The sequence below is a fragment of the Rousettus aegyptiacus genome, unplaced genomic scaffold (genome assembly GCF_014176215.1).
Source record: "Rousettus aegyptiacus isolate mRouAeg1 unplaced genomic scaffold, mRouAeg1.p scaffold_m13_p_3, whole genome shotgun sequence".
Classification (NCBI taxonomy): Eukaryota; Metazoa; Chordata; class Mammalia; order Chiroptera; family Pteropodidae; genus Rousettus; species Rousettus aegyptiacus.
The window spans coordinates 126,214,029-126,241,833 of record NW_023416306.1 but is presented as its reverse complement, the minus strand read 5'-3'; the positions used below and the strand labels follow the sequence as shown (position 1 = coordinate 126,241,833).

Genomic DNA, 27,805 nt, shown 5'->3' with positions numbered 1-27,805 from the left:
ATCTTCTGCAATTAAAATCACTTCATTATAATCTCAAAAAATAATCCTAGAGAGAGCAAAGAAAGGCCTTGACGCATTGTTACAAATTAAATATGCTTCAAAGAAACATTCACTTTAGGGAAAGTTCTAAGGTGTTTTTTTCCAATATACAAGCTATGAGCATTTAATTTTCCTATATAAACTTTGCTGAACAGTACATAGGCTCTTATAACATCATTTAAATGCACACATATTAAGAAACACAGTTTATTTTTACTTCATTAGTGGTTCTGAATTCCTGAAAATCAAGCTGTTCATTATTATCATTCCAAATATTTACTAGGAGTCCAGAACTGAAAGAAATGTAAAGATGTCCAGTAGTTCCAAATTTTATCAGAAAGTAACCTGAGAGATCAAATAACAACCTCCTCTTTTTTTCCAAACTGAGGTGTAGGCAGGTTACATCATTAACTAAATTTTCTCCTCTTTGCTACTGTTTTTAGTTTTTGTTTTAACATAATTACATTCTAGTCTCTGTTCATGTTTCTGGGATCTTTTCTTTAATACCAACAGAAATGTCTACTGCCTCCAAAACCAAGAGAGCAGCCTTCTTTCTTTAGAGGAAGCTGAGTTAAAGGTCAGTGACCTTAAAGACAAAGACAAAAGAACAAAGAAAGTTGTAACAGACCTTATATCTAATGCAGAAAAATCTGGAGTGGAGTTAAAACCACAGTGCCTATCAAGCATTTTGCAAAGCAGCATCAACAAGGACCAAACTCACCACACATCAGATATGCAAATCAAATCATTTTCACACCTTACAAAATAGTAGAGACCAGAACTTTAAAAGCAGCTAAAATTAACTACCAAAGCTGTGGCTTTGAAAGTTGTTGTTTTTTCCTACCACAATCCAATGTTAAATATATTTTTATATCACCACCTAGTGTACATAAATGTATATTTATATAACTAAAATTTTATAGAAACAATCTTCTAGATGCATGTGATACATTCTCATAGCTTCTGTTCTTTCCCATTTCTTTATCACGCTGTGTGCAATCCCCAAAATGTTTTCTCAACCCACTAATGGGTAATGGCCTGCAGTTTAAAAATGATAGAAAGCATAAGTTATCTATTACTGATACAAAGCCTTAAGAACAGTTTTCATTCCCCCAAATATTTAGTAACACATACTATGTGAGTAATACTATCAGTATGACTGTACAGTGCTACATAGTGTATTTTAAAATATTTGGATTGCTTATACAAATATAACTATATAGTCTTGTACTTATTTTAACAATAGGTTAGATATATAAGGAAGAAAACATTGACCTGTGACCCCATTTATTTACTCATTAAGAATTTTTCCACAGGTATTTTTTCTAAAATGTCCACAAGAATCCAATAGGTTTATATTTATATTACAATTATTAAATATTATTATTACAATTATCTCTCTTCTATTAGTTATACAGAACTACACTGACCATATCCATCTTTATTATCCTCATTTAGCAGTGCTTAGCATACAGTAGGCACTTATTTACTAAACTAATGGTTTTCTCTAATCTCAAAGATTAGTTTATATCTCAAAGAATTAGGATAAGGCACTAAAATAGCTTTAGGTTAACAAAAGTACTTTTGAATACAGCTATCAAAATACCACAAATATCAAAGCAAACCCCGAAAGCCGAATTTTGCTCCACACATTTATAACACTTTTTAAATTATTTATTTAAAATAAGACTATTGCAAAACAATTTAAACCAAATTCCATAATCCAGTTATTAATAAAACCACTACTAAAAAGAAATATATACTACTAGTTAGTAAATTTAACTTTATCATTTATTTTCTATAGCCAGTGCATGTGTCCGACTCAAATTCTTGAGTACAAGTCAGAATACAAATAAATCACATATGTGACAAATGCATTTTCAAGCTTTACAAGTCAGAGAGATAGTGATTTTATTTGTAAAAGATATGCACTATATTTTACAGCAGCTATTTAGATTTTTCAGATTGTCATGTCAAAAAATTAAACATTCACCTTGCTATTTCTTTTTAAAACCAAAGTTAAAAGAAACAGATGCCTCTGAACATCTTCTAATTCAACATTTGTGTGTACCATTACCAAAACGTGACGTATTTTTAAACAATTTTATTAAATGGTAAACAATAAAAATAACCATTTTAATAATCATTTGATACTTGAATGTGAAATCTTTTTCTTAACAACTAAGTAAATTAAACAGCTAACTCAAAACAAGAAACTTGATTAAACTGTCTCCAATTTCTCAATTTACAATGATTAGAGACTCTTGGAAGAAAATGGTTTCCTTTGTGTAGAAAGTGTTTCTCCTGTAAAGACTGGATTCTTGCTTCCATTTTTAAAGAACTCTGTTGGTTAACTAACATTCATAGCTCTTCAATAGTTCTCATCAAACCATTAGAGACTTTACTATCTACAAGAAATAGCTCTGACAGTCACTAAAGAAAGAGGAACACTATTTTTCACTAAGATTATAAGGCAGCTTGACTGTGCCATTCCACATCTCAAATGGTAGAGTGGCTGGAAATACAGTTTAAGTTTTCAGGATATAGGTCCATTCTACTTTCAGGGATTATAGCCTCTGTATGGAAACAATGGATACTCACAGGGTTGCAGCAAAAAGTAGTCTTTCATCCACATATACCAAAGAAAATGCCAGCCTCATAGTAAGTGCTCAAATATTTTTCTGAATAAACAAGTATTTAAGCAGGCCTGGGAATATAAAGGGCTGGAACATTATCAATTGGAATAATATCTGCCACAAGAAACAAACAAAAAAATTTCAAAATAAGGCATGACCCAACAATCCAGAGTATTCTCACCCTGCTCCAGGAAGGCAGCATAATACAGAGAAAAAGCACTTAAGTTGAAACCCATTCCAAATTTCACAATCTGCTAGATATGAAATATAAACTTGGTAACTCGAAACTAAAAAGCTAGACTTCTTTGTGTAAACAGAAATACATAAACCTAATTTAAACATAAACTTAATTACTATGTTATGGTAAAAAAAAAATCATAAATCTAATTACAATTTTTATGTAAGCTTTTGTTATATACGTGAGCACACTGTATATAATACATGGTCTAATGCAGCACAAGCACAGTACAGAAGAACTTTATACAATGATGGAAATATCTATATTTGTACTCTCCAATATGGTATCCATTAGATACATGTGGCTATTAAATACTTAGAATGTGGCTAGGGCAACTGAGGAACTGAATTTTCTTTTTTAAAACTGATTTAAATGTAAATAGGCTGAACTTAGTTTCCAGAAAGATAGAGTAATAGGGAGAAACAGAAACTAGAAAACATTCTTGCCTAAAAAAGCATAAAATGGAGAAAATGAATGACATATGATTAAGATACTGAACTACAGGTAACAAAAGACAGCGATATCTAGGAGGCAAGAACAAATTAGATGAGTCCTACAAATGGCCAAACTTTCTGACTTGAAAGTTTCCAGGCTGAGGTCAGGAAGGGGGAATGAAGATGAAGACTGACAGACTCAGTGAGCTGACAACATGGACGTGGATCTCACAAGAGTGGGAAGGAGAGAGAACCAGAGAGCAGCAGCACTAAGAACAAACAAATTCCTGCAGAGGGCTCCCTTTGAGTACTGTTCAGCACATGCATGTGAAGAAGCTACCTGAGGCCGGAGGAAGAACAACCTCACAAGATAAAAGGTGCCAGGAACTCACAGAGGGCCAATAACAGTATCTGTTCTCCTAGCAGCCAGTCTGTAAAATTGCTCGAGTCCTGTAGCACTGGCCATAGGAGTGAGGAATAATCAATCCTAAACCAAGCACTGCTCTGGACCCACCTAAAGAATCTTAAAAAGCAAGACCAGAAAGAATTAAGCTGTTTCAAAGTAACTTAACTACATTCCAGAACAAAGATCAAGAATATTTTTGATAATACAAAATTATACGGCATCCACAATGTAAAATTCACAATGTCTAGAACGTAATAATAATTTAAAAAATTACCAGGCACACAAAGTAGCAGAAAAGTACAAATAATACAGAAGAAAAGAAAATCAATTAAATTCAACCAGAACTGACATAGATATAAGAATTAACAGACCAGGATATTAAATAAGTTATTATAAACTATTCCATATGTTCGAAGTTTAGAAATACAGAAGATACAAAGACACAAATCAAAATTCTAGAGATGAAAACTAAACACTTAAAAATATAAATAGACGTTAAGACAATTTAATGGAATGAATAAAAATAAAATCAAGGATTTCAACTATATTTTTAAAAGGTAACAACTGTTTTTGCCTTTTCAGGGTACTGTGAAATGGCCATTTCTGGAAATTGTGAAACTGGATATTTTCTCTAATGCAGAGTCACAAACAAACTCTGGTTGGAATCAAGAGAAATCAAACAGAGAAAATCAGTTAACTTTAAGATAATCTGTATTCAAGCCTTATTGTCCATGTCTTATAGGTTATGATTTATCTAGGGAAAGAGTGGGACTTTTTGTGTCCTTACTATGGAAAAGTGTAAGCATTCTCTTCCCTCTAATGACATAGAAAAATAAGTGCATGTAAAACATATAGAAAGTGAATGGGGTGGAAATGCTTATAATAAAAAAACATATTCATATTCTACAGAAGCCTTAAAGGCTTTTGTCACTTCTATACTTTTGACTATGACTTCTGAGCTGATTTTGTCATAAACTTCAGCCCTCAGTTTCATTCTGAGGTGACGGCACCATTAAGAACAATGTTTTAACTTCCTCAACTTACACAAAATGTCACTGGTATTTACTACTCCACTGGTATTTACTCCAGTTTGTCTTAATAGTCTCTTCTGGAGTCAAGGGATTTTAAAGAGCTATCTTATACAGATTGCCCTGAAGCTAAAAAACTCTTATACTGACTAAATTCTTCAAAGAGAGAAAGAAAACTTGCCCTGGAGACGAATTCTGCTGTTTTGGAGTTACACTAAGTTTTTCAGAGCAACATTATTCAGGCTTTTCTGTAGATATCCAGAGAACAGACTTTAGCACTAAACAATACTTCAAATTGTTTTGTCATTTAGAAAGCATTTTCACATGCAAGATCTCATTTAAGCTTCATGAAACCCTTTTGAATAGTGCTTACTCACCTCCACAGTGATAAATCACACAAAACGTTGACATCACCTCAGATGGCCCACTCTACCTCACACTACTAAATCAATTAAAATGAAGTTCTATCAATTTCACATCTCTATGCTCTCACTTGTATCCTTACCAGCTTTGCTCCATGCAAAGCTATCATTTAAACTGTGTATCTCACACCTCCAGGGCCATCATTTACAATGCAGGGTAACACCTGACCAGACTTATATGGTTGTCCTGGCTTCTTGAATGCAGCCCGCATCCAAGAACCCTGCCTCCATTCTTCCTATTACACATTTTCTACTAGCTGTATTTACCTTCCTACAAAGGGGGACACTTCTGATTTCAGCCATGATATACTGAGACTGAATTTACTCTCCCACTGCAAATAATCAGAAAATTAGAAAACAATGTAAGACTAACTCCTGAAAAAAGGGAAACAAACTAAGTGAACTCTACCATCATCCTGGTCTCCTGACTAGAACCAATCTGCAGATCATTGTGTAGGAAGGGAATGGCAAGCAGAGCAAAGCAGTACCACTGAGTTGAGGGGACAGAGATCAGAATCCTGAGAAGCAAAGGCAATTGGATTTGTGGGGCAGAGATCCAGGGGAGAAAGCTATACACAGAAAGATCTCCAGACATCTGCATGGGGTCCCCTTAAGTATGTTACTCAGGCATATGTAAAACTCCACAAAAGCAGCCAAGAGATAACCAAGGACTTTTAAGTTGGAAGTAGAGTAGTGCATAAAACACTGAAAAGTTGAGGCATTTAAGTAAAGACTTCAGAAAGGTGATGCCTTAGTAACAGGGTAAACTGTCCTTAACATAAAAGTTACTCTAGACCCACCCTAAAAAAGCTTAAAAACAAGACTGAAGGGATTGAGTTGATCTCTAGTAACTTAATTTCATGTCATAACAAAGTCCTACGCTCTTTAAAAGAAGACAACAAAATACCAATACTCAATGTTAGATTCATAGTGTCTAGAATCTAAACAAAATTTACCAGACATATAAAGCATGACAATGTGACTCATAACCAGAAGAAAAATCTGTCAATAGAAACGTGCCTAAAATAAAAAGATGATAATATTAGGCAAAGACTTGAAAACAGCTATTACAAATTGCTCAATGATTTAAAGAGAAACAGGATCACCATAAGGAAAGATATAAGACCAAAAAAAAGGGACTTTTAGAAATAAAAGAGAGTAGCTGAAATGAAAAACTTCCTGGATAGGATAAACAACAGATTAGACACTATAAAGAAAAGATCAGTATCTTGAAGACACAATAATAAAAGAAACTATTAAAACTGAAGTATAAAGAAGACTAAAAAAAAAATAGAATGTTAATAACCCATAGGATAATATCGAGAGAACTAACATATGTGTAATTGGAGTCCTACAAGAAAAAACATGTGCCAATACAATGACTACAATGTTTTCAAATTTGATAAAACACTATAAACATACATACCAAACACATATAAACACACACAGGAAACTCATAATCGAATTACTAAAAACAAAGAAATTTTCAAAGCAACCAGAGGGGACAAAAACATATTACACAGAAAGAAACAAAGATAAGAATTATTGAAAACTAGTCGCGAGAAACAACAAAAGCCAAAAATACAATAGAGATCTTTAACTTGTCAAAAGAAAAAAGTTAATCTAAAATTCCATATCCAGAAAAAATAGTCTTCAAAAATAAAGGCAAAATAAACCTTTTCAGACCAGCAAAAGTAAAAAGATTCATTGTCCACAGTTCTGCACCATAAGAAATTTCAGACAGAAAGAAAATAAGATAGAAAATTGGATATATATATAATGGAATGAAGAATAATGGAAATGAAAAATATGTAGATAAATATAAACATTCTTTTAAGACTAGAAAAAGAAAAAAACACAATTACCAATATCGAAAGGGAAAAATGAAACATGATTACATACCTTTGCACAATAAAAAAGCTAATGGAATACTATGAATAATTTTAGACCAATAAACTTAATAACAAATAAAATGGAAAGAATCCTTGAAAGACACAAATTACAAAAACTGATTCACGAAGAAATAGAAAATCTGAGTAGCTTTAAATCAACTGAAACAACTGAATTCACAATTTAAAACCTTTTAAAGAAAACACTAGGCCTGAATGCCTGATTGATGAATTCTGTTACATACCTAAGGAAGACAAAACACTATTTCCACACAAATACTCTCAAAAACAAGAGAGTACGGGAACATTTCCTAATTCATGTGACGAGGCCAGCATGATCCTGATGCCAAAACCAAGGCAGATAGTACCATAAAAAAAAAGAAAAAAACTACAGATCAATATACATCATAAATACAGACACAGAAAGTCCTTACAAAATATTAAATTAAATTCAGTACTATAAAAATAATATATCATGACCAAGTAGAATTTATTCCAAGAACAAGGTTTAACATTCAAAAATCAATCAATGTTATTCATTATATGGAAAGAAGCAAGAAATCTATCTATGATCTCAATGGATTCAAAAAAGCATTTGACAAAATTTCAATGCATTCATGATTTTTTTTTATAAAAAAAAAAAAAAGGAAACTGGGATTACAAATGTATTTCTGCAACCTCGTAAAGGACATCTACCAAAACCTACACTTAAAATATTTAATGGTTAAAAACTGAATGCTTTTCAAACTTGAGAACAAGGAAAAGATATTCACTCTCACCACTACTATATAACATTATTTATTTACTATGATAGCTGGTATCCTAAACCATAAAAGATAGACAGATTAGAATGGAAAAAATATATCGGTCTTAATCTGCAGGCAACCTGACTATATATTAGCAAATCCTAAGGTCTCCATTAAAAAAAAGTTGTTATATCTAATAAGTGAATTTAATTTAGCAAAGTCACAGGATACAAAGTTAATATATAAAAATCAACCATATTTCTATTCAACAGCAATAAATAATTGGAAAAAAATTTAAATACCATGTATAACAGAATTAAACAACATGAAACACTTATGGATAAATTTAACAAAATATGCACAAGACCTCTATACTGAAACTGCAAAATACTGCCAAGGAGGATTTACAGATGTGAATGAGGAGAGATTCACCATGTTCATATATTAGAAAACTCGGTATTGTTAAGCTGTCAACATTAATATATCAAATGGAAGAATTAACTCATTCCTCTAACTTTATTTACCAGTGTTTACACAGACTTTATCATATTCTTTTCTCTATATCCTACATTACTTTGCAGTTAACATAACTCAGTAAATAGTGTTTCCTGAATTTAATATGACTTGCTAACTTCACTGTCCCTATGGTAAGAAACCTCGCCAAAAATCAATATTGTGAGAAAATACTTTGTGCACTAAAAATTACCAATGCCAGAAATACCGCCAATCTTTCCTCTCTGGCTCACAGTAAGTAGAATTTCTAAAGGAGGCAAGAAGATTTTTCACTGCCTATATCCAGGTTTACCAAAATGCAGAAAAAAATATAAAAAATAAAAAAGCCAAGTGATTTTTTTTTTTTGAATTATCTTGCCTTAGAAGCATAGTAATCAAAGCTCAATATTTAAAGCAATATCAAGACAAGAGATCTAATCCACAATTTATTTCTTTGGATAAATATTATCTTTCTCTCAACTAAAAATGAAACTGACAACCCATTTCTAGAGCCTTTTCAATCTTGATCACTTAATTTTGTTTCCCTGTTTATACATTTTAGAGAGTATTTACAAAATGTTTCCACAGCATTCGCCTCTACAAGAGACAAGATCAAGTCTTCAGTTTAACTTATTTTTGGCTAGTGGGGTCCATGAAGAAAATAAGTCCTTATAGCACAACATATAATACAGTTCAACAAGATGAAGTTTAGTTTTGTTTGAATACATCACTAAATGAACTTTCAAGTTTCACGTGTTTCTACAAAGTAATAATTCATTACCTTCAGAGAGAAAACAAGTGGAGAACTGAAACCTCATACTGATAAATTTGAAACAGACACACTCCAGGGGTTCTAAACTGGAACCAGGTTGGCTGCTTAACAATTAAATAGTAGCTTGTTAAAAATTCTGATTCCTAGGCTCTGCCCCAGATCCCTGCAATCAGCATATCTTGGGTGCGGAATCCAGGAATAGATATTTGTTAAAAGCTCCTCAGATGACGCTATTACATTGTTGAGCACATTTTAACAAGAATTATTTCACCAAATTTCGATATTAAATAACTGTATTTCATAACAGGATATTAGACAACTACCTATGAGGCTATTTTTTTTTTAAAACAATCTGAATAACTAGCTACTACTACAAAATTGTATGGGTCAGCTTTGAAACCTGATTCTGCCACTTAGCAGCTGTGTTACTCAAACCACCTTAAGCCTGTTTCCGCATTTGCAAAAATGTAAGTAAAACTAAATCTGCCTCAGATTTATTATGAAAATTACGCGAAATAATTCATGTAAAAGTGTGCCCTACACACAGTGCCTATAAATAAGGAACTAAATCTTACTGAATGCTTCCTATTACAATAAAACTCATTTCAGAGTTTGTTTTCTAAAAGGGAGAACAATTAAGTTGGTCAAAGTGGAATCTTAAGACTGCCAACAAATGCTAATGTATTGGGGTTTTTTTAGCTTCACTATGTCATGTGTATTGTTCAAATATGTCACTTTCTATAACAGGTCAAATCTTTCCACATATTTTAGAAAATCAAATATCCTACCAAAATCAATATGGGCTTCAAGAACATCCTTTACATTCCCTACACTCCCTCTTTTGTTAAATGAAAAGGTTAAGTAGAAGAACTATGGTTCTCTACTGTTTTAAAAAAAAAAAAAAAAAAGCTACTCATTTACATATGAAAAACTCTAAGAAACAAAGTCAATCTCTACAAAGGGAGTGGGAATGGGAAATAGGAATAAATGACCAGAAGAACTTTAGTTTTCCACCAAATACCTTTCTAAGTTGTTTAGATTATTTTAGCTTTGGCTTATACTTTTAAAGTTTTTCAAAAGTAGTTACTAAAATAAACCATTTTCAGTCATTTACACATAGGCTTTCTAAATTAATTTAAAGTATAACACTTTCCTCCCATGTCACCTAGGAAATTAGTGAAAATAAATATAATACGCTTCCTCTGGAAATAATACTTTCAGACCTAAACAGACAACTTCATTACAATAGCAACAGATCTTTAAAATAAGAAAGAATTACGGGGAAATATAAAATCACCTACTTTATTTTACAAAGCTAAAGACTCACTTTGGATTTTGCCTGAACATTTTTACACCATTTATTTATACTTAAACCAGTTGAGCCAAATCAAAATATTTGTTATTAGTCCAGTACCACAGTAACTTGTTCATCTTACATCAGAGCACTAACCAAATGCTATCCCACAATTTCCCAAGACTATTTTTACACTGAAGTACATTGCTTATGACACATTCTTCTAAACCAAGACAGTAGTTGAAAACCTCAAATTATAGGACATTGGATATCAAGTACAGGACACTGGATATTAAGAAAATATTTTCCTACCACAACCTAATCTGAAGATTATTTTTAATACAAAAAGTTCTATAATCAGGTACCCTTTAAACATTAATGAGATAGTCAATGAAAACAGTTAGATTATTATTAAATGTTAACAAAAGCTTTTTTTCTGAACTTTCTTGCTATTCAGTTAACATCTTCACCAAAAAAAAAGTGTCATTTATAGTTTTGAAATGTTTACAAACACAGCTTTGTTTCACAGAATTCAAAACTACAAAGCCTCCATTCAAACAGTAAAAATACCAATTATCTCATTTTAGACTCACTGAATACATGCAAACCTGCTCCTTTCACAGAGAGCAAATGGACACTTTTCAGAGAACTAAAAATCAACCTTAAGTCTATAAAGGTGGCTTCTCAGAAATCTGCAGGTTTTACAAGCAATGAAAGTTACTACTTGAAATAAAAACCATTCTATCAGACTACACAAGAACATATATCCTACAAAGTTAAGCTATATGACAACTGAGATGTATAGAAGTAGTCTAGCAGCCAATAGCTCAAGTTAGTGAGAAACTTACGATGGAAAATTTTTGTTGAAGTAAATGAGAATTTTTATAATCTTTATCATCCAGATCACATCTCCAGCTTGAAACAGTCCTAGGTCTCTCCTAACAAAACTCCTTAACCTTCAATAAATGTTTCTCTTGAAACAAGATTTTTCCAAATTCCACATAGGAAGGTAACATTTAAGACCCAAATTACAGAGTGGTAAACTCAATTCCTAGTTAGATAGATGATTAATAGATGGACAGACGGATGGATGGACAGAGAGATGACAAATTGCATAGACAGATAGGTAGGTGGGTGAGTGGATGGATAGATGGATGGATGGATGGGTGGTAGACACATGATGAGACAGAGGCAGATAGAAAGAGCTGTCAAAGACATCAAGTCTAGACCTGTAGCCTAACTTCGAAATACAAAGCTAACAAATATTTCCTACAGTCAACAAAAGTAGCTTTGGCCCAAAATCTCAAACTGAAGATGATTTAGAAGCATTAAGTGAATTCACCTTTCTCACAAATTAGGCAGGTAAATGGACTCAGTTCCATTAAATAAGATCATCTTTTTCTGCTCTTATGGATGTTTCCCCACATCTATGCTAATGCTAGATCATACAACCTCTCTTCCATGGCTCAATGCAATTGGCAAAAGTCTGTGTTGTTTTAGGAAAAGTATCGCTTGCAAGATTTTGGCCCTCTACTGATTTTCATGATTTTCAGACTGTGGTAAACTGGTTCCTATGGCTCTTATACAACTGAGCTCCTCTATCCAATGATCCCAGAATCAAACAAGCTATTCTCCCCACAATCTGACATTACTAAAGAACAAAAGTGACACACAACCTGTGAAAAAAAAACTGTGAAAGTATCACTTCTCTTTGCTTTTCAGAGCCAAGTCTGGCTATGGTTCGGTAGAGGCAGTTGTATTCACATACAATCTCAACAGCTTTACCACTTGGACACTTCTTGCTCAACCTTGATGTTTAAATGTGGGATCCTGGATGAGCTAAGATCTTTTTGGAATAGAACAGGTGAAATTTGTTTATTCTAATCAATGAGCACCTCAGGTCTCCAGTTAGTTAATCTACACAAGCTCAGTGAGCTTCCTTAAAGCCTCACTTATGTAGCTGATGCTAGAAAAGAAAAAATGCAATTTAGAAACTTTAATCTGGGAAATTTAATTTAAGGAGTTTAATCTTTCCACCAACCTATCAAATATCCCCAAATCTAAAAACAGTCAATCACCAGGTGTTTACTGACCTCAAAGTGGGGTACATTGAAGAAAAACAAGTATAAAACACTATCTTTGCTTCCTGGGAGCTTATAATCTGGCTAATATGTATATAATTTTTTAAAAGATGGAAGTATTCTAAAGAATTTTAGGGTTAAAAAGAACTCAGAAGTCAGAGTACAACTCCTACAAACATAAATCTTTTGTCCAGTAATCATCAGAAGTAGGCTTCAATCTTTTTTTAAACTTATAAGATTAGACTCACAAAGCTGTCTAGGTACAACTGATTGGACTCAAAATCTACTAGCCATAACCGCCATTCTAACCTTAGCTTTGCCTTCAGGGGCAAAAAAGAACCCATACTTTCCTTCACCCAAGAGTCTTTAAAGGATCTGAAAGAGGCTTTTTACAAAATTATGACCTGAAATAGCTAGAAAAGATTTCATAAAGGAATGAGGGTTCAAATGGCACAATAACGCCAAGACAGTATCCCAGTTTGGGGAAAAAAGAGTAACTAGAGGCAGAAGGTCAGGTAAGGAGACCACTACGATAGAATCATGCAATTCACACTGGGAAGCAGTGAAAACTTTGGGAGGTAACTAGGGTAGGGTTAATAAGGTCATCAGAGAGGAGCCCTTGTGATGGGATTAGTGCCCTTATAAAAAGAGAGGCCAGAGTTCTCCCTCCCTCTACCTCCACTAACTCACACACTGAGGAAAGGCTATGGGAGAACACACAAGAAGGCAACCACCATCTGCAAGCCAGCAAGAGTTAGAACCAGAACCTGACCATGCTGGTACCTTGATATCTGACTTTCAGCCTCCAGAACTGTTGGAAAATAAATTGTTATTGTTTTAGCCCCCCCATCAGTGGTATTTACTATGGCAGCCTGAGCAGACCAAGACAGATTGGAAGAGAGAGCAACTGGCAGAAGGAGACCAAGTAAGGAGGGAGACTACTGCAATGTTCAGTAGCGAAGTAAGAGATTACAGAGGTGGCAGCAGAAATGCAGAAGTCATCAATTACCTCTCCAAGAAAAATATGCTACTTCACCTGGCCCCAGGGTTCTAGAAATTATATTCAGGAACCCTTGCTCTCCATCCCCGTCTTTAGTTTTGCTGTTTCACCTATCATCTACTCTCATATCATTGCAATTTAATATAACTCTTTCAAGAAATCATTAGGAATTATTACAATGGGAAACCCAGAGACTAAAGGTCCCAAAACTTTCTCAGCTCCAGTCAAGTGACTGTCAAATTATCCTATAACCCATCTTACCCAAACCCATTCATTGTCTTATCTGAGGAACAATCAGCAAATGGCTCCTATGGAGCCCACAAGGCCCCAGGCCTCCATCAAAGCTACCCAATTTGCTGATTTCCTTCTTTAATATAAAGGAAAGATCTAAACAATACAATCCCATAAGCACATAGTCAAGAAAACCTTTTATTTCCCAATAAAAGGTGAGCCAGGTGTTTTATATACCCAGATAAACACACTAAATGGAAAGGGGGAGTACTGGGAACTGAGGGAGCCCTCATCTTCTCTAATCACAAAGAAACCTGGAACAGTAGCATCAGCAGACAGCCCCAAGCCCTGACACCCTGTCATTTATGGGTGAGACTAAATCAGCCCTCCCCACTTGAATAACAGGCATAAAGCAGATGGGATTTCCACTTACATTTCCCAACCTCAACACTGCACGCTCTCATCCTCAGGAGTATATCAAGGCCACCACATCCTGTACTTTTAAATCTTTAAAAGGTTGACTTATCAACACTAAAATTTTGTTCAGATTACTGCCCATCAAAGCAAAAGTAGACTAGCCTAAGAACTATTCAGCTATTGCACCTACTTAAGCCTAGGGTTAACCTTGTCACTACGACAGATGCTCAACAAGCATTTAAAACAACTAAACTAAGAATAAAGGACTCAAGAGTACTAATTTGGGGGCTTTATGGTTTGAGATATAATTAACAGAGTTTTAACAAAGAATATGTGTGAGAATTTCTTTCACTTTATTGCTTTAACTTCCCTCATCTAACCAAAAAGAAAAAAAGAAAAAGAAAAAACTCTCCAGAAGAATTCTAAGATTTTGAGGATTACCTACTATAAGTTCCTTAGGCTATCATCCCTCTCTGTCACCTGATCTAATCTTCAAAAACTAATTGTTATGTATGTAACTGAAATGTATTAGTTTTGCATAAAGAGTCACCCTCTCCATATATATCTTGAGCTTGGAATCCCTTCAAGAGTTGCTATGCCACTAACATAACACAATTAATATTCATGCAGAACCACAAACCTCCATATTTTAGAATTTCTTTAAAAATTACTTAACTTGATCACTATCACAAACCCTTAAGGCAGTATTTTTATCTTCATTTTAGGGATAAGATAAACAAGACTCGAAGAAGTTAACGCCCTAGGATCCAAAATCTAGTAAACGATTTAGCCAATACTGAATCAAAACTCTGTGACTCTAATCCCCTCCTCTGGTAAACAAACCATTCTACAATAAAACAGTGCATTAGTAGGACCTCTCTCATACCTAAAGATGCTAAAAACAAATGAAAATGGACTAATCAGCACCCTCTCAACATTATATAAGTTAACATAACTTTTATTATTTTAATGCACTGAAAGTTCTCTATCCAAATTTTAATTTTAACATTAAAATCTCTTCTGTATGTTTGATAACAATGGAATAACTATTTTCCATCTGCTTTTACTTCCATTTTAACTAAACAAATACTAAATCTTTGAAAAGAGAAAATGAAAATAAAGAATTTTCCACACTATGAGGCAACCATTCTTTTCTATGGCCTCAACTAAATAATAGATGTGAATATTCCAACATTTTACATCTATCAAATTTCAACTTCTTCCCAAGGCACAAAGTCTGATGAAGCTGAACAAAGAAGACCCCACATAAAAAGAATTCTACTCTCCTAAAGACATGTCAGATTATAGTTGCTTGTATTTAATATCTGGCAATACTAAAAAAACAAGAAGTTTTATGGAGGATTCTGATTATTCTGTTGTCTTTTTAATAAAAATAAATCTTGAAGCGCTTTCTTTTGGAGAATATCAACATTATACCACTTAAACCTCTTTCTTGTTACAACAACAAATTTTAAAGATTAGACACATTAAATTCCTCAAGACAAACCATGCCCTGGTGTAGATTGGTATCAGTGCAGGTGCAACTACAACTGATCAGTTTACTGCTTATGAGGGGCAATAAGAAACCACAGAGAAATGTATTATCACTCTTGATTTTTCTTATTTCCTCTGTAAAATGAAGAGTTACCAACTTCCTATAAGAATTATGAAGTAAAGAATGTATGAGTAAATACTTATGAAGTACTTTAATCATTATTGATTTTTTTAAAGAATAAGACACCTCCCCCTTACCCAATCAGTCACTGGGTAAAGTCCTACTGCTACACAACTAGTTCGGCATGCCTCCAGAGTCTGTTCATTGTGGCACTACTCTTAAAGCTTAACAAAAGAGGTTATATAACTGTGAAGGCAAGAGAGACCTGGCTGTTATGGCTTTTTTTGTGTTCCTACAGCAGAGCACCTCAGACTCCAATAAATTTAAGTGGACTTAATTTTTCAACATTGTATCATGGTTCTTGAAACAGTAACACTGGGAACAGTACAGGGAACAAGGCTGCAAGACAACCTGAAAAGTCAGAATGGCCAACTAGCCTGCCTCTCAAAACAGATACCTAATAAACTTGTCTATTACACACTCATTTCATTGCTACTTTCATAGTTTATATTAAATAGTTCTAGGACTAAGCCAATGACAGGCTCCTGACGAAATTTTCATACACTCATGAGAAACAATTTGTTTGAATGAAGATCCCTTAAATAAGTAAATTGTAGCAATAAACATCATACTACTAATCTATGAAAACTTCTACCAGATATAAAAGGAGAGAATAAAAATACCAAAGACTTGTTGTCTGTTCTCTACGAAACCATATCTTAGCTCCTTTTCTTCATGAAGATAGCTTGGCAGGATTCTCTTCTCTGTTTGCTCTCAGGCAGCAGTTAAAATTGGGCATGGTCAGGATGGAGGCCTTCTTTTTGGAGGTAATCATAGTTTTATGTGTGTATGTGAATTATTATCATTTGGTGTTATGTATGTATGTATGTATGTACGTATGTATAAATATATCTCCTGTTAGCACATTGAAAATTTCCTTGCAAACTGATCAAGGAAATATCAGTATATTTTTTGGCCTAAAAGATGAAAAAGGTTGTCCCTTCTCAAAACAGAAATCAATTCCCTAAACCAATGTACTGAACCAATGTACTGAATGAACTAATCAAAGGACAAAGCTCAGCCTGAAAGGCCTATATTCCAAGAAGAATTTTCTTTATATTAACAATTCCACCACAATTTTTTTGTATTTAAAGTAACAAAGCCTCCAATACAGACTTTTAGTCCAAAGAACTACTTGAGTTGAAAACAATACCTGGGAGACACAAACAGAGAGGGAGGTCTATAATAGCTTATCAGAAATCCATGGGACCAAGTGGGTTTTAAAACTATTTTTCGTATTTTAGAAAGAAATATTGACTACTATATACCATATGTTAAAAACCACTCCCCCAGCACATGATAATAACACAATAACTAGGAAAATAGAGAATGTCGATAGAGAATGTCCCTTCAGAAAAGACCAGATTTTGCCACAGAAATAGTTTATGCTGAATTTAAAGGAAAAGTTTGGATTCAGACCTTTTATGATTTCAAAATTATAGATCAGGCATTGTGGATATTTGGCAGATAAAAGGTAGTCTTGACATATAACAAACTATGCTATCACCTAGAACAAAAAGAACTAGCTGATGCTTAGATAAGAGACAGGTAGGATATTTAGTATAGATTTGAAAATGCTCTAATTACTTGCCTAGCTGGCAAATTGTAAGTTACCACCAAGAGGTTCAATATGAAACAACTTTCCCCTTTAACTTTATTCCAAATTGGGACCAACCATGGAAAACATCTTCCAAAACCTTAGCATGTCAATGCCAAGCAGATAAGAGAGGGGCCTCTAACAGATGACAAAGTCAGCTGGATGTATACAGTAGGGCTTCCAAACTGCAAAAACCTAAGAGGACCTGCTAACTAAGGAGAACTCAAAGATTGTCACCCCCGGTCTATGAGTCCCAATACAAACTCGGATTCTCTAAACTAACTTGTGGCCAATTCATGCTTCTGCCATAAGTTCAAAGTGAGCCTAGCAACTTTTCCTCTCTAGTGGCACAGCAAACCTTTTATTTATTCCCAACAACCTCAAAACAACATATGTCTCCAGGACTGAGAAGTTTGATGACTTTAATTCCCTCCGAGCAGGGATCCCTGCAGTATTCCACCACTACTCACAACTTACAGAGAGCAGCAGCATATTTGTTCATTGATTGGAGTTACATGATCATATTAAGTTCAACCTGTGTTCCCTACATTAACCACCAATGAAATGGTGGAATAGTGATCATGAATTGACTTTACTCATTTTAAAGCCTCACAATGGCTCACTGGAAAAACCACCAGAATAAAATAAACCGACAACTTTTGAGAAGGGCTGCATCCACAGAGACTTCCTTTGGGTAACTGGAATAATCTTTCAAATTCAAAGAACTCCCTCAGTTAAAATTCAGATACTTTCCTACTACCTAAAACAAATAACGAAATGACATCTTGGGCCAACTTTCTCAATATTTAATAACCAAAAATATTGTAAGATATGGTAGTGGTTGTTTTTAAAAAGTAAAATTTTCTGTCTTGTACCTTATCTCAAATCATTTTATGATTTTATTTTGAAGGTTTTATCCTTGAGTCACTCACCCAATGCAATAAAAATTAGTAACCAAACCTTAATCTGTTTTCATTTCCGTGTGATCTTTAAAAGTGATCTTTAAGTCCCCAATCAGCTTATAGCAGCTTGGTTAACTCACTATGGTCTTTATGAGACCACATTTTAAACATGAAACAAACAAAAAAGCTCTCTCTCTAAAAAATATGTTTTCTTCTCAAGTCATGGGTATATTAAGAAATTACAGAATGGTCTAGCTGGAAACAGAAAACAGGTTCAAACGACAATCACATTACTAACAAATCTCTGCTTCGGTTTATAGAATAATAACAATTTCCTCCCTACCAAAACCATTTTCCCCTTAATGTAATGATCCCTTTTCATAGACTTCTGTGGAAGCAAGAAAAGATCCAGGAACAAAGACAGCTAAAAGATATACTTTAGAGCTGGGCTTCTTATTAAGGAAAGGATAGCATAGGCCTGCATCCCACTCCACTCTAGCCCTTAACCCCAAAGATACAAAGCAAAACAGGAGGAAGGCAATGCCTTAAGCTAAATATAATGCGACTTACTAGAACTTCAGTTTTATTCAATGATTAATTAAAGCATTTATATTACAACAAATAGTTTGTCTTACAAAGCAGAAAGTAAAATACACATGAATTTTTAAGATTTCTTCTGCTCACTTGCAATGTGTTGCTTCAGGCTACCGGGGGAGTTTATGTACCTTCTCTGCCATTAAAAAAAAAAAAAAAAAACAGTGGAGAATCTCTACCCTAGAGACGGTTAACAATCTCTCCAACCTGTCTCCCAGCTATTTTATCCTCTCAGGTCACATAATTTTTATTTCATTTACTTACTGAGACCACACCTCATTCCAAAAAGAATTCGAATACCCGGATGAAGAAAATACTACATCCAAGTGGTGGTACCTAAGCACGGAAGAGGATTTTCAAAAGGTGTACACATTTCTGCTCACTGTTCTGCATTAGACAATATCTAGTCTACAAAATAACAGTACTAAGAAGAAATCAACTACAAAAATAAAACATAGGGTTCTTAGGTACCTGATGACCTTTCAAAACTACTCTTCTGCCTGATTTGTTTTTAGACTTTTAACAATACATATAATTTTGTGACACTAAAAAGCAACTTTGATATGTTGCCTTCCTTACTTCCTCACCACCAGGAAACATCTCATTTTATCCAAAGTAAAACGAGATAATGTCCGTAAATTGCTTAGTATAGTACCTAGTATATAATAATAGTTCAATAACCACTGACTATAAAAGTGGTTCTAATTGCTACTATTAATAATAAATATTACCATTACTTAATGGTATTACTTAGGAGGCCACAATAATAACAGCAGCTACCAAATGTGACAAGCAATACATAATCTTATTTAATCCTCCCAAAGATTCTGAAGGTAGGTATTATCATCCACTTTTCACAAAGGAGAAAAATATGTTCAGATCATTTAAATGACTTGCCTAGGGTCATCCAGGTAGTAAATCTCAAAGCACTGATTCCAATCCAGTTGTCTGACTCCTAAGCCCAGTTCTTCCCAGTACACTACACTGTCTCTCTTATTACAGTCAAGAATTCAAGGGCTCTCTCACCGATCTGACTCTAGTTAGAGTCCACTCCATTTCAATAAACACAGGTCAAAGAATGACAGGAATTTCTCCAGTCACCATACAACTCATTTATACATAAATCTGCACGAAATGCCATCATATCCGCCATTTATTTACTAATAAAAATCTGTATATGTACATTAAATCATCAACCAAAGTCACCAATATTATACATCTAACTCCAGCATTAGCATCAATCCTTGGCCTGATAATTTATCTCCCTCTGAATTCATTTCCCTAAGGGTATTCATTCACTCACTTAGCTTTAATTATAACTTACAGACACAAAAAACAAAATCTGTATCTCCTATTCAAAGGAAATCCAAGTGTGGATAACAGTAGAGTATACAGAAAATGGTGTTCACTATCACATTTTTTATAATAAAAAGCAAATTAACAAAATCCCTAAATGTCACACAGTAAGAGAACTGATTTGATAAGCTATGCTATATCCATTCCATGTAATATACAATTTTAAATCAAGTTTATAAAGAATCTTTAAGAATGTGAGAAAATCCTTATCAATCAAGTGAAATTTGAAAAAGCAAAAGATAAAATGAAACCATCATTAAGCTCTCAACTTTGCAAATATAAAACCAACAGGAAAAACCGTCTAAAAGGAAATAAACAATTTTCTCTGGATAGTGAAATAATGGGTGGGTTTTTTCTCCCTCATTGGTTTTTCTGTTTTCCAATTTTCTTGTCAATTACTGTATATTAATTTTATAGGCAGAAAAGAGCTGTTTGGTTTCTTTTTTAACTGACATCTTATCTCATCTCCCTGGATTCTTTGCTCATAAATCCCCAAGTTAGCCAGAAAAGTCCCAGGTCCCGTGGATTTCAAAATGCTCAAAACAATTCAGCATCTTTACTTCCTCCAGACTACCATCCTCCAATTATACCAAAACTACAACTATTAAGTCATTTCTCTTACCTACCGAAATTCAGTCCTTCAAATTCTGTCAATCCTTTTCTTCTGGTATTTTTCCTTCCTACTTCCTATACTAATATCAAGTCCAAATCTTCACTAGCTCATACCTAGATTAGTACAACAACCCCAGAATAAATGATTTCCTCATCCTATTGCCTCACCACTAACAATTCATTCTGCCACAGCTCAATATGTGCTAGGCACTGTTCTTGGAGATTTATCTGTATTAACTTGGTCAACATTCACAACAACTCTATGAAGACAGCTACTACTACTAGTCTTATTTTACCGACTAAGAAAGAGAAGCACAGAGATGTTAAGTAATTTACCCAAGATCACCTTGCTATTAAGTGGCAATTATTGGAGTTGAACCCATGCAGTCTAGCTCCAAATAATAGTATAAATATGAGCTCCTCCAGGAGTGCAAGAGTGGTAATCAATAAAAACCAACTTCTCTTGCCCTGAAATGTACAGGCCCTTGATGCAAGCCAAATTCCCATTGCAGGGTCTCTTTTCAGGCTATTCCACACCTAGGAGGCCAGCTCTTTCCTTATTTATTTTCCATATCGCCTTCAAAAGTCAATTCTAAATTCAGTATCTCTGAGTTTTCCTTAGGCCTGTTCTCTGACTCCTCAGCATATCCTTATTTTCATGGACTCAATTTAAACAACATTAATGTGCAGTGGGTGACAATTTATGTTACTGAAGTTTATCTACCTCATAACTTTACATTTTATATTCCTAACTAGACAATGAAATGCTTCTACTTTTTTTGGTCTATGTCCATTTCCCACCTTCCCAAAAGCTACAAGAACAGCAGGCTGCACAAAATAGATACTAAATAAATATGCAGCTAACTGTTAAATCTGAAATAAATATGGGTCAACTATTTAACAAAGCAGAAAGTCATTCATTAGTCTTTTGAACTGATATATTTAAATGCTTGTCTTCTCATTTTATTCCATAAATGCAAAAAGCATATTCAAGTGAGAGCCAAAAGCAGTCCTATTATTTTTTAAAAGGTATCCCACACTGTCCAGAAACAGCCCTTTTTTTTTTTTTTAGGAGACCCTTTCTAATAGTATTACTTTACTCTTCTATGACAAGAGTTATCCAAGTCTTTGACAACACTAATGACATTCCAGGCATGATTACCAAATGTCCAAGAACAGAAAAGACTATCTGGCTTTTAATAAGAGATTATTCTAAATGACTCCATTAAATCTAAAGAGTGAAAATAACTGTGTTTATATTTACGGTTGCATAGCTTCATCTTTATCTTCCTATTCCAAGAGAATTACTTAAAAACTCTAAGAAAAAGATACACCAAAGGATAGCCTAAAAGACAGAAAACTGAACTTGTTTAAATTGTTAATGAAAATGGATAAAAATAATAATTATATGTATACCACACTGTACATAATAAACAAGACTCTAAAATAATGTGATCCGACCAAATTGTTTTTCAAATCCATTTTAATAAGCCAATGACTACTTAAAGAAACTGTTCTGAAAAGTTCATAATACTCAGTTATAATTTTGTCTCTAATTTTTGTTTTCCAAGTTTGTATTTTCACATACAGATTTTCTCTAAGATGCCTTTGCTACTAAACTTTTACCTTAAATGAGCCACTTAACACCAGACAATATTTATCCTAAAATATTATACTTTCCATCACATGCCTGTTGACTCTGTTAGACACTCCATTCATCACTACAGCTTGCTGAAAGCAAATGTCTAAGATGTTTCAGTTACTCAAATAACATCACTAAATTTGAACAAGTGTGTCTTACTACACATTATAGTTATCATAAACTTCGACACTGACAGGTACACAATATGAACCACACCCTACTCTTGACCTTAAAATACCTTAAGTGAAAAGGCCAAACCTAGTTTCCACCTTGTTTTAAACTGCCATTCCTACTAATATTACTATTAAAGAACATATTGGTAAAATTGTCTTCTCCTTCTTGATTTCTCTGATATTTTCGAATAATGGTAAAGCAATTTGAAAAGCCTACTCCATGTTCAATATAATTTAATAATCCTACCATAGAATTTTGAAAAATTACTTTAGAAGTTGATGCAATAATAAAAGGGAAACAGCAGGAATCCCTGTGGTGATGGAACTGTTTTTTGTATCGTGACTGTATCACTGTCAATAACCTAGGTATAATATTGTACTATTGCTTTGCAAGATATTACCATTGTAGGAAACTTGGTAAAGTGTACATGGCATCTCTTTATTGTTTCTTATAACTGCATAGGAATCTACAATTACCTCGAAACAAAGACTTAATAAAAAAAAAAATACTTAAGAGCAATTTAATGAGAATTTATTTTTCTGGCCCTACAGTAACATTCTCAAGAAGCCTCTATGTACATATGAAAAACTTCTCCACCCCAAAATTGATCAGTAACTAAAGAATAAAAAATTATATACCTTTTAATATTTAAGAGGTAGAAAATAGTTCTTACAATTATTTCCAAAAATTTTACTTGCTAATTAAAATAACTTTCTAGACGGAAATATCAGACAGACAAACTCAATATATACAGATGGCTCACAAAACAAATACATCTCACTCCTTCCCAACATCTCTTATTACTTGGGTTCAAAAACTAACAAAGGAAAATTTTCAGATAGTGCGTAATCATTTAAACTACTAAAAATGAAATACAATTTAGTTCTACGCACTCAACTCCTGAAGTTAGAGAGGACAGTGTATTTAATCACCTAAACTATTTCCATTTTGTCAATCCTTTCAACAAGCTTTCCCCTTATACACTGCTCTAACACAATGCTTCACCTTTAACTCCTACAAAAAGAAATACTTCTCTCAAGGTCCCTGTAAGAACATTTCATAGATTCTATCATACCAGGCAGACAAATTCAGTCTTATCACACAATGAAAATTAACACCTGATGAAGAAGTGGCATTATAACAGACTCAAGACAAATAAGTATAGTAAATACACATTTATCTTTTCCACGTTGACTTTTGATGAAGTGTCAGCTATCACGCAAGTTTTTGCTTTAAGAATAAGATTTTAAAAATACATCATGTACTCTAGCATATGTTTTTAGTTTTAAAAATTCTAAAAGTGTTATATATTATTGCTCAAAAGAAATCCCACTGTGAAATTAAGTCATCCTGAAAAAAGACAAATAATCAAGAAAGGAAATTATACTGTACAATTAGTTTTCATGAGGTAAAAGGCTTGGGGTTTTACAAATGTTCCTCCAAAGACAAGAAAAGTCTAATCTTTAAGTCAGCTCTTTGGAAAGAAAGTCAAATCTTTAGATCCTCATATGCTGCAAATAAACAGGCATTAGGAAGTATTACATATGCTTTGAAATCAAGACAAGATTATTCAAATATCAATAAAATATATAAATTAAATAATACTGCTATATCAATTTCTTTCAGACATTTCCTTTAAGATAAGAAATGGCTATAGGAAAACCATATCTACCAGTATGTATATGGACTTTGAGATAAAATAATCACATGCCATTTTCTCTTCTCCAAAATTAAATCCATTCACTAATTAAAAGGTCACAGTTTTTTAATTTTTTTTCTGAATTTCAAACAAACCACACAGATAACTATTACTATGTCCACTGAATACAGGTGTTTAAATTCAAACTTTTAATGAATTAACAAGTCTAACAGTTTTAAAACTAAAAATTTCCAACTCCAAAGAATCAAATACTATGACTACTTGTACAACATAGGAAAATAATCTTTTTCATTGTAGGATACAAGCTACAGAAAGAAGGGCCCACAACTGCTCCAATGCCATGTTTGTAATACACACCAAGTTCACACATACTTTTTAATTTCACCTTCTTAATTTTAAAGTGAAAAAAATTAATTGCCCTTATTCTAAAAAACAGAAAGTATTTCTAATAGTAACTTTCTGAAGTTGCTGTCCTTGATATCAATGAATGTCAATTAAATATACTTTCCACAATTCAAGCTGGAACAGCCTGAAATAAGACATCACTATTCATTTAGTGAAATATACTAAGCATCTACTATTAGACAAAGTAAATTTGAAAGTTCCTGAGAATTATTAGTTGCAAAAACTGAGATGTACTCAAAACAGCAGTAAAGAAAGGAAATATAGTCCTCTTCTACATTAATAACTTTCTCCCCTCCCCCAAAAGTGACAATTTTCAAATGATTGCCAGTAAAAGGAAGGAGGTAGGAGAAGAGTTGAGGTTTGGCTGACATTTTAAGATATTCTTTGGATTAAGGATAACATTAGCCATAGGATATTTACAATCCAAAGTACTTTTTTTTTTACTTAATTCGAAATGTTAAACGGCATGCTATTATTTTCTCTATAAGCTACAACTTCATTAAAAATGAATTTTAGTAAATTAAGTTAGTGTAAGATTTTTTAAACATTTTTTTAAATATAAAGTAGTATAGAGTGGTAAAATTATTATTAATTTAACCTTCTGATGTTGTGCTCTCACAGTATCTTAAGAAATCAATTATCATTTTACTAGGGGAAATACAAGTACCAGTCAAAGAGGAATTACTGAGTTTCAACCCAGAGATTTGACAGCTGGTTTTCTTAAGGTGATACTGTCATGGCTTTAGTTTTTTCTGGTTTTGCTTTAATTGTCTCTCAGCACTCAGAATAAAATTAAGTTAGACAGAAAATTATAGTTTTTGTACACTAGAGTGGACCTTGCTTCTGGAATGTTTATTTTTTTAAAATCAAGAATTTAAATAAGTTAGAAAAAATGCATACTTAAGAAATATGGGAAAATGGAGCACCACTGTTACAAATATGCAAGTAAATTTAAAGAGAACAGCACTAGTGTAGGAATAGGAATCTAATTTAACTTACTCTAAACATTATCCTAATGTACTCGATGTAAGAAAATTCAGTCATCCAATAGGTGTCATTTGAAAATATATCCAACTCCTATTCATTTATTTTTAACTTTTATTACCATTTTAAATAACTGTCTACAAAATTTTTAATTTGCTGTAGACTTTTAAGAAAATGGCCATTTTTAAAAATTAACGTCTTACTAATTATTGCTTGACTCAATTCACTTTTCATGTGCATACATTAAATATTATTTTACCAATTCCTTAGAACCCCAGATTTAATAATGCTAATGGGCTGAAAATTCAAAAAAATTTTAAAATACATGTTTAAATAAACATTAAAAAGTAAAAGACCACACAAGGACCAAAAATCATTTTCTTCTAGTACTTTTCTAAATGTACTCAAACATGACAATTTCAAATTTAAAAATTCATAGAAAAGACAGTAATTTTAAATCCACATTAAAATTCTTACAAAAATATCAAAGAATCTTAGAGCAACAGCCCACATTTGAGGCTTGTTTTTATTTACAATTTTAACTGGACATGAAGAATAATATAAACAAAGATATTAAACACTTTATATTTTTCTAATAAAATATATTTGGTGTATCACAACACCAAAATATGAGTTTTTGATTTTAGGCATCTTACCTGATCCACTGAACTGACTGCTTCCCAGTGTCGTTGGTCTGGTTTTCCCACTATTAACAGGTGGGGAAAACATCTGCAAAATAACCCAAAAGTATCTGTTAGTCCTGAAATTCTTCTACACTCCTTTCAAACCAAGAGTCGTCAGTTAGTTACTATATTTTAGAAGGAAATTAAAATAAAATTAGAAATACACATTCAGACCCAGAAAGGCAAATACACTGAGTGACACTATTTCCTAACACTACTTGGTAATAGTTATATTGTATCCTAAAAATCCAGTCACTTACATGAGAGATTCTAAGATTATTATTAAATTTAAATGGTAAATTTTTTCCAGGAGCTTCACTTTGTAGCTAATTTAATCTCATTACTCTTACACTACAATTTAATACACAAAGCCAGAATCTTATCCATTGAAACTACTACATACTGTAAAGATCCATTACAATAGTGTTATAAAGTAGGGATTGGTCCTGCCTCCCAACAGCGGCTAATAAAGGAGTTCAACCGATTAGAAATAAGGGCAGTGGGCTCTTAGGTTTTAGCTGATACTTTTAAGTCACTCAATTATTTCCTATGTAAAAAAAATTTTAATACACTATACGCGTACTCATTTTTCCACACACACACACCCCCCCCACACACACACACACAATATGTACCCTAAAAGTAGTTAGCTCAAAAAGCTGGAAATTCTAGCCATTGACTGGCTTTCTTGTAACTGACATCTTTCAGGTACGATAAACTATAACACACACGTTGGGGAGAAAAATGGTTAGGAGTGTCAAAGAAAAAACAATTTTCTTTTTTCATATTAAGTTCGAAATCCCTAATAATCATCAGGGTCACAGGGTGACTCAACCAAAGCTTGTGATTACATTGTTCTCCTTTTAACTGGTTAAAATCAAACGACCCCTTTGGCAATAAAGTTTTAAATCTGCAAGTCTAGACATTACATCAAAGTTCAGGTGTCCAACTTGGGGCAGCTGGACTCCAGCCCCGAGAACAACTGCTCAAAGCAGAGGGAGTTCACGCTGCCTAGTCTCCATGTCGCTTCCCCCAACTTCCTTTCTTTCTTTTTCTTTCTTTTTCTATAAACCTCAGCAGAACCCCAAGATGCGGCGGAAAGCTCTCATACCGCACTGAAGTCCAGCAGGTCGCTCAGCTCCTTGTCGGTCCCTATAGCGGCCATGCGCTGCTGCTGAGGATTCATCTTCGGCTACTTCTAACAGGTCCTAAGGTAGAGGAAGATCCAGGTTCAGCGAGAAACCACGGAGGGGAGGAGAGGGGTGTAGAAGAGCAAAAGCGTGGGGCAGACTTTCAATACCCAACTGGTTACCCCCGCCGCGCGGGGAAGAGGCGGTAGAGCCGGGAGCCCACGCCAGGTCCGTGAATCCACGCAATCCTCGGCGCGGCCCCAGAG

The 27,805-nt window shown here is 33.6% G+C and overlaps 1 protein-coding gene across 6 annotated transcripts in view; it reads right to left on the bottom strand.

Moving 5' to 3' along the window:
- TCF12 (transcription factor 12) overlaps positions 1–27,805 on the bottom strand; it is a 286,947-nt gene that overhangs the window by 258,109 nt on the left and 1,033 nt on the right. For all 6 annotated transcript variants that reach the window (XM_016160437.2, XM_016160436.2, XM_036238494.1 and 3 more), the window contains exons 2-3: positions 27,521–27,617; positions 26,383–26,455 (exon numbers count right to left, since the gene is read on the bottom strand). In XM_016160437.2, the coding sequence (XP_016015923.1) occupies positions 26,383–26,455; positions 27,521–27,595 (148 nt within the window). In that variant the 5' untranslated portion in view covers positions 27,596–27,617. The remainder of the gene's footprint in view (positions 1–26,382; positions 26,456–27,520; positions 27,618–27,805) is intronic.